General features: G+C 34.8%; 1 protein-coding gene across 1 annotated transcript; it reads left to right on the top strand.

Moving 5' to 3' along the window:
* Window positions 1–226: 226 nt before the first annotated feature.
* LOC103408235 (1-aminocyclopropane-1-carboxylate synthase 1) lies at window positions 227–2,816 on the top strand. Its single transcript, XM_008347119.4, has 4 exons — window positions 227–598; window positions 819–950; window positions 1,049–1,209; window positions 1,613–2,816. The coding sequence occupies exons 1-4, from the start codon at window positions 230–232 to the stop codon at window positions 2,634–2,636; spliced, it is 1,686 nt and encodes a 561-aa protein (XP_008345341.3). The 5' UTR covers window positions 227–229; the 3' UTR covers window positions 2,637–2,816.
* The last annotated feature ends 5,139 nt before the right edge of the window (window positions 2,817–7,955 follow it).

Raw genomic sequence — 7,955 nt, 5'->3', positions numbered from 1 at the left:
AATTGAGAAAAAGTGATGAGTTGTAGGAGTGTTTCATGAAAGGTGATGTATAAGGACCACCAAGAGGTACACTGCCGGTGTACACGTGGTTGTGCAAGTTTTTACATGCTTGATGGTTCGGTATAATGTACAACACGCAAGCAATTACGACTCATTGACCAACACTACCACAATTAAATTCTGTTATTTCCCTTCTTAGGGGTCGGTTTTTCTACATTTGAATTTTGAAATGGACTTTTCCATCAAATTTTGCTTCCCGTGCAGCTTGCCAATCAATCTTCCACTGCCTATAAATCCACAACTGCCTTACCCTTTGCTTCACACTTCATTGCTTAAAAAAATAAGCACTACTGTCGTTCCAGACGTCCAGTGGTATTATCATTCCCTCCAGCTATATAGCTTGTGTGTGTTCTTTGGAACCAAGAAAATGGCCTCATCTGCAAGTGAGAATCGCTTACTGTTATCCAAGATTGCAACCAATGAAAAACATGGGGAGAACTCGCCGTACTTTGACGGATGGAAGGCGTACGATCAAAACCCATTTCACCCAACTGAAAATCCTGAAGGTGTTATCCAGATGGGTCTGGCAGAAAATCAGGTTTGCACTACGTTTCTTCCCGTTTTAGTTTTTTTTTTTTTTTCAGTTATAAGGTGGTCAAAGGGGGTGAGGGATTCGAACTTTCGCCTTGAAGTCGGACAAAATATTCACTTCCACTTGAGCTACAAGCCTCAACCGTGACTCTATTGTACATACATAATTACGTTAGAGTTAGGAAGAAATTAAGCTAACAAAATGCATGGGTTTTACTTTGTTTCAGCTTTCCTTCGACTTGGTTGAAGAGTGGATTAGGAAAAATCCCAAAGCCTCTATTTGCACTGCTGAAGGAATTGAGAAGTTCAGAAACGTGGCAAATTTTCAAGACTACCATGGCTTTCCAGAGTTCAGACAGGTATACAAACACATATGCATGCATGGCATGGTCCACGGAAATCAATTATTCAGTAATTGCCATTATAATTAACTTGCATGATCTTAATTAATTTTCAGGCCATTGCTACGTTCATGTCGAAAGCAAGAGGTGGTAGGGTCACATTTGATCCTCATCGCGTAGTTATGAGTGGCGGAGCCACCGGAGCAAACGAGCTGGTCATGTTCTGTTTGGCCGACCCCGGCGATGCTTTCCTTATCCCCTCACCGTACTATCCAGCGTACGTGATGCTTCTTCTATGTCTTTCATTTCAAATATTGTTTTTTAATTGTTTACGTTTACGTACGTTGCTAATTAATTATATACCGTGCTGAATAGTTGAGTACTTAATTCCCCAATAGCCACCATTTTTCTTTTCAAGCGTTTGGTTGACTACGCGTGTTTAATTTGCACACACAATACAGTAGTAGGTTTAAGAATTTGGTAGAAAGAAACTTGTGGAGTCCAAGTCATGGACTTGACCACAAGGGTTATGAAATCCTTAAGATAAATATATTTGGGTTTTTATATTAAAGGTCAACATATTTGGTCAAACTGAGATAGAGAGAGTTGTAATATTTTCTTTACTTTTTTTTTTAAATAATGTTTTGGTCAGAGAATTTTTCATATCTGAAAAATTGCAGATTTTACCGAGACCTTGGATGGAGAACTGGAGTCCAAATTGTCCCGGTCGATTGTGATAGCTCCAACAATTTCAAAATAACCAAGGAAGCACTGGAAGCAGCTTATGAAAAAGCCCAAAGCAACAACATCAACGTCAAGGGCTTGATCATAACAAACCCATCAAATCCATTAGGCACAACCCTAGACAAAGACACACTTGAAAGCCTTGTCACATTTATAAACCAAAAGAACATTCACTTGGTTTGTGATGAAATCTATGCAGCCACAGTTTTCAGCTCCCCAAAATTCACATGCATCACCGAGGTCATACAAAACATGAATTGCAACCCCAACCTAATCCACATTGTCTACAGTTTGTCCAAGGACATGGGGTTCCCGGGATTGAGAGTCGGCATCGTTTACTCCTACAACGATGACGTGGTGAACATTGGCCGAAAAATGTCAAGTTTTGGGCTGGTCTCGTCCCAAACTCAGCACATGCTCGCGTCCATGCTTTCGGACGAAGATTTTGTCGAGAAGTTCCTCACCACAAGCGCAAAAAGGCTCGCAAAGAGGCACGGGGTTTTCACTGATGGGCTTGAGGAAGTGGGAATCAACTGCTTGAAGAGCAATGCCGGGCTTTTCTGTTGGATGGACTTAAGGAGGCTATTGAAAGATCAAACGTTTGATGGCGAAATGGTGTTGTGGCGTGTAATCGTTAATGAAGTGAAGCTCAACGTTTCTCCGGGCTCTTCGTTTAAATGTGTCGAGCCTGGTTGGTTTAGGGTTTGCTTCGCCAACATGGATGATGACACAGTGGAAGTTGCACTCAAAAGGATTAGGGCATTTGTAGGGCAAGGAAAGAAAGCTCAAGAACAAGCACAAGTGAAAAGTCCTAAGAAGCGTTGGCAGAGCAATCTAAGGCTGAGCTTTTCATCATCATCCAGAAGGTTTGAGCAGGAAGGTGTTAGTGTTATGTCACCACGTATGATGTCTCCTCATTCACCAATGCCTCACTCACCTCTCCTTCGAGCTACGACTTAAAGAGTATTGGGGACCTATATATACTCTAGTGTGTGCTATTAATTAAGGGTATTAGAAAATAATTACGAGGTTGATTGTGTTTTTAATTTCGTTTTGGACATACGCACGATAATTTTGCCCATTATAATTACTTTGGATGCTGATTAATGCAGTTCTCAAAGGTTTTTTAAATGCACTAAATAGGGAAGTTGTCGTCCATTTTTCCTTTAAAATACCACTATAGTGAATAGCCATATCCAAATTAATCCTCTCTATCGAGGCCTTAATATGCTTGTAGGACTCCCCACTGTATCAAGCACTTTTTTTTCTTGTGTGACTTTGAAAGCTGAACTATACATATAAATAATGTAAATTATACATGTATCTCTATTCTCTAATGCGTTTTTTCAATATTAGCTAGCTGGGTGGATTATTGAAAATTAATTAGTCGAATGCTGACTGATAAAGGCCAATTTGTGAGATCATAGCTATATGTTGGATGTTTTGGCTTCATTATAGCAGATGAAACCTAAATATTAAACATGAGGCATTAAGCATATGACAATCCAACAACCTAACCGCGTCCCAGGCTCTTCTGTATCCATCATCATCGTCATAGAATGTATAAATTATTATATAATACATGTATTATATGATGAGCATGCTGCGTGTTTAATTGATCCTCACAATGCACAATGACTCAATTTGAGAAAATTCCAAGTCAAAATGACTCATAGCACAATGTTAAAACTGATGAGATCATCACATACCATAACCAAGAAACATATATAAGATAATAGATATATATACACAAACACACAAACACACAAACAAATTAATTTGATTAAACTCATCTACATAATGAGTATGAGACGGCCATGGCACTATATTATAATTTGTTTATAAGTTAATTTATTTTCAATTTTAAATTAAAGGAGACTTTGGATCGAGTTTCTTGCTATCATTGTTTTTTCACTGAAATCTTATTGGTTTTCAGTTTTTTATCAAAGTGACTTTGTACGCTTTAGCATATCAATATCAATGTCATATATTTCCATGTTAATTTTTTTTTATAAAAGTAACAACTTATGAAATATATAATTCCCATTTTATGGGATATTCTTTCTTCTTTTTTATTCTATTGAAAATATGAGATATTATTTAAAACTCACAATTTGTAGGATATAAAAAACTAATCTCACCCTTTATATTTCACAATATCAAATAATGTACTCACCCCTACACATTTTTGTTCAAAAAAAAAAATTCTACCAATCTCAATATCATAAGGAAAAAATGTTAAGTACCCACAAAATGTACTTGCAGCCTGATTTGGAGTATCAGTGTTTAAAATCTTGGGTGCAATAAATGATTTAAAAAATTAGGGTACAAATAAAAGATTAAAGTTTTAAAAATGGCACAAAAAGAAATTAAATATATGAGTACAAAAATTAAAAAGAAAATAAGTACATATTAAAAAATTATTACAAATTAAAAATATTATAAACTAAAAATAAAAATATATGATACATATTTAGTCATGAATATAAACATACTGAATGTAACGTTTAGAAATGATTAAATAATTTCTTATTACAAAATTTAAATATATTGACATATAAATTATTATTGTTGAATTTATGACATAGATAGAAACTAGAGGACTTTGATAAAAATAAAAAATAAAAAAAGAAACAAAGTTTCAATTAATGAAGGGGTGTGCTATCCACACACCCTTTTTTACTTTTTACACACCTCTTATTAATTTCTATCCGTTGATCTTCTTCAATTCATCCGATCCGATGGCCGAAAACCAAAAATGTGTGGAAGAAGTAAAAAGGGATGTGTAGACATCACACCCTTTAATGAAATAGAGAAATAAAACATACACTATTGCATATAGTTGACAAGTGCACTGTGTCATTGTTCCAAAGTCGGAATTTTTCACCAAACTGTTGGACGGTGGAAGGTGTAAGGTAAGTCTACACCTCGCCGGATCCATTCCCAAGGGATCCTAGGGATCACGCAATCGTATCCGTTCACCGTATAACGTGCGGTCAAAAATCATTTAAATTATAAAATTTAAAATTCAAATATAAATAGTACCTAACGAAAACTGGCCGCACGATATATGATGAACGGACACGATTTCGTGATCCCTAGGATCCCTAGGGAATGGATCCGACGAGGATCCTGGTTCGATGTAAGGTGAATGACAATGTATATATGTGTGGGGCTGTGTGATTCTCTCCGGATTCTCTTTGTAGGGATCCAGGAATTAATTAATTATGTTAGTTTATCGTATATCGTGCATTTATTTTTCGTTAGCTACTATTTATATTCAATTTTTAAAAAAATCAAAATAATTTTTAACTGCACAATGTACAATAAACGAACACAATTAATTGATCATCTGAATTCTAACAAAGAGAATCCAGAGAGGATTAACTTTTACTCAAACTTTTTATTTAGTGGGGATTGATTGATGTGAACCAAAGTTCGACGTGGAAGTTGTGAGTGTCAAAGAACATGTGCTCACTGTTTCTTGACATACAAGTAACTTGGTCAATCCGAGTTAATAGTTGAGAAAATTATGGAGCCTTATTTGGTTAGGTTTAGGAATCCTTATTTAGTGCAATTTATCATGAAAACCTTAATTAGTTGACAAAGAATTCATTATCATCTAGGACTCTAATGAAATCCTAATTGATTTGGAATATCCCTTTAATCAGTTAATAGGCCGGATTAAAGGGATGAGCGTGTGTGTGTGTGTATATATATATTAGGAGGTCCCTACACTCACAGTATTATCCTATTCTAGTGCAAAACCCTATTTCTGTGCACAATGACTCTCAGCTGCTAGAGTGTAGAAGTTCCTCCTTGAAATCCTAGCAGTCATGGCTTCTTCTTCCTCCGCTTTGGAAAATAAGTTTATTTCTCTTTAATTGTTTTATTGGTTTATTGTAGTTATATTTGTTATATCTGTGATCCTAGTAACTCGTTGATTATCTGAGAAGTCATTTTCATGTTGCTGAGGTGAAGGTCTGAGGAGACACAGTGTGACCCACGGCGGGACATGCTTGATGCTTGTTTCTGTTCGATTTTGGTTCCTGTGCCGAAAGCGTCTTCCCTTATCTCTCAGTAAAACCTATCCATTAATTTATGGTTTTCAGAACCACAAATCCACAATCTAATATGTGCGTTAACTTTTTCTTGCCGCCCAAATTTGGTGGTGTTGTTTTCTTTGTGACGGTAAAAATGAAACTTATACTAGCGAAATGGATTCTCTGCTTGTTTTAGCATTGCTTGCCTTTTAAATAATTTTAGCTATCTTATAATCCAAAATTCTCATGTAAAAAATCACATTTAAACTCTAAATCCTAAACCTTTATATTAAAAGGAAAACTAATGAAAAGGATTTGAAAACTTTGAATTTTAACGATAAGGACAGAATAAAGGGTAAAGTGAATAGTACCAGGATTGAATTTTTAGTGTAAAAATGTGGTTTTTTGTTAAAGTGAACAGTACCGCGAGCTTTTCGTTAAAACTCCCATTATTAAATCCTAAACCCTTATATATGTGCCGATCTTTATTCACTTTAATTGATCTTGTAATTTATATATGTATATCTAGCCAAACAAAGTGAAATTTTGTCATAATCACACATACACTCGCATTTTTTATTCTTCTCCATAAGAAAGTATTTATAAGAAAACAAGTTAGAGGGGGAACTTAAAACGTGAAGTAAAGCAAACCTAAATCCATAAAAACAAAGGAAACCTAAATATTATTTCTCCTAACTGGTTAACTTAAAAGATCACTTAGAAAATAGAAAATATAGTCCCAAAATCTCATGACCCTTCAAATGATAAATGTGTATTATGACTATTTTTTAGTGTATTTACATTAACCTTAAAGCTCTGGTAAAATGGGAAAAAAAATGTTAACAAACAGGGAGTTACAATAAAAGGTCAAACACATAATCTTACAAGATTAAGGATAGAATGTTGACATGGCTATATTGTCAGTTTTGATGTAAATTTAGGGTGGATATCGAAGGCAATAGCATTACAGAAGCCTTGAAGTGTCATCACACGTCTCTTAAATTAAGAGATGTTAGTGGGGAAAGGCCATGTCATATTCTAGCTGATGGTGTCCAAATTGTAGAGCGTAAACAGCTGCCATGCAGTATAGAATCATGACGATCAACATTTTGTTTCCAACAACATTATTCTTCTATATATTTCATTGCTTGATATTTGTAAACAAATTTTATGTAGATTACACAAGTCACTAATAAGGCTAGTCTCTGGTCCTTTTCGGCCAATATAGAACGTACCCATATATGGTTATTGTTTGTACGTAAATTCTATAACGACAGTCCATTACAAAGATCAGATATGTCTCAAAGTTTTGAAGCAATAAGTATTGTACGACATAGGTATGATGGTTGACAATTTGACAAAGGTTGGCATAATATATCGATATCTTTTTATTAGATAACGTAAAGTTTGCTTGAACGAATGTGTCACCACTAGGTTAGGAGAAAAAATTTTATGAACCGACACGTCATTATGGTTATGAACTCATTTCATATAAGTTACTCTCATCAATTAAATATTTTTTTCATTAAAAAATACATGCATGGTTGTGAAGAAAACATATGCAGTGCACAAATTTAGTTTTCGACCTAACTATAATATTTGGGAAGATGTATTAGGTTTGAATTACTCGATATGCTGGATATTTTAAGCTCCAACCTTCCAGATACTTCCTAATGCCCATACTTAGCATTTTTTTATCAGATTCTTCCAATACATACATATATATATATATATACGTATATATATAGAGGTTGATGCGATCTATTCTTTGTTCTAATGCTTGATTCAGTAAACACCCAACATTGTTAGCTTTCATTTCCTTTTAGCCTTTCTATGTTAAGCTAGGATAGTTTTCTCTCTCACCGCCATTCTAGATTAAGTTTTCTTTTCTTTAATGGCCATTCTATTTCTAGATCAAGTCGTGATACATACATTCATATATGCTTTTCCAATACTTAGGTCGACCAAGGGACCAAAGAATATTAGTTGTCATGTGTGATAGGCTTTTATTTATTTATAATCAAGAATCGTAACAGATAATAAACTTTAACTTAATGGTCCTGTCTATCACTCAATTTCTGTCACGTAACAAAAACGTCTCATCGAAAAGTTATATTTTCAAAGAAAACAACAACACGTTTTTAAGTAGGCCAAGCTATGACTTGGATAGACTATATGCCATGCATATATCCAGAAATTACTTTGATTTCAAGTATATAATATTACTCAAGTGGTA

The sequence above is a fragment of the Malus domestica genome, chromosome 01, assembly GCF_042453785.1.
Source record: "Malus domestica chromosome 01, GDT2T_hap1".
In the NCBI taxonomy this organism is placed as follows: domain Eukaryota; kingdom Viridiplantae; phylum Streptophyta; class Magnoliopsida; order Rosales; family Rosaceae; genus Malus; species Malus domestica.
The sequence above is the reverse complement of the archived record's forward strand: the minus strand, read 5'-3'. Positions and strand labels throughout refer to the sequence as shown.

What these genes read in the sequence shown, in the direction of transcription:
- LOC103408235 (XM_008347119.4), top strand. Translation starts at nt 230, where the DNA reads ATGGACTTTTCCATCAAATTTTGCTTCCCGTGCAGCTTGCCAATCAAT. An exon ending in GCTTTCCAGAGTTCAGACAG is followed by an intron (nt 951 to 1,048) that starts GTATACAAACAC and finishes ATTAATTTTCAG; the next exon opens with GCCATTGCTACGTTCATGTC. An exon ending in CCCTCACCGTACTATCCAGC is followed by an intron (nt 1,210 to 1,612) that starts GTACGTGATGCT and finishes GAAAAATTGCAG; the next exon opens with ATTTTACCGAGACCTTGGAT.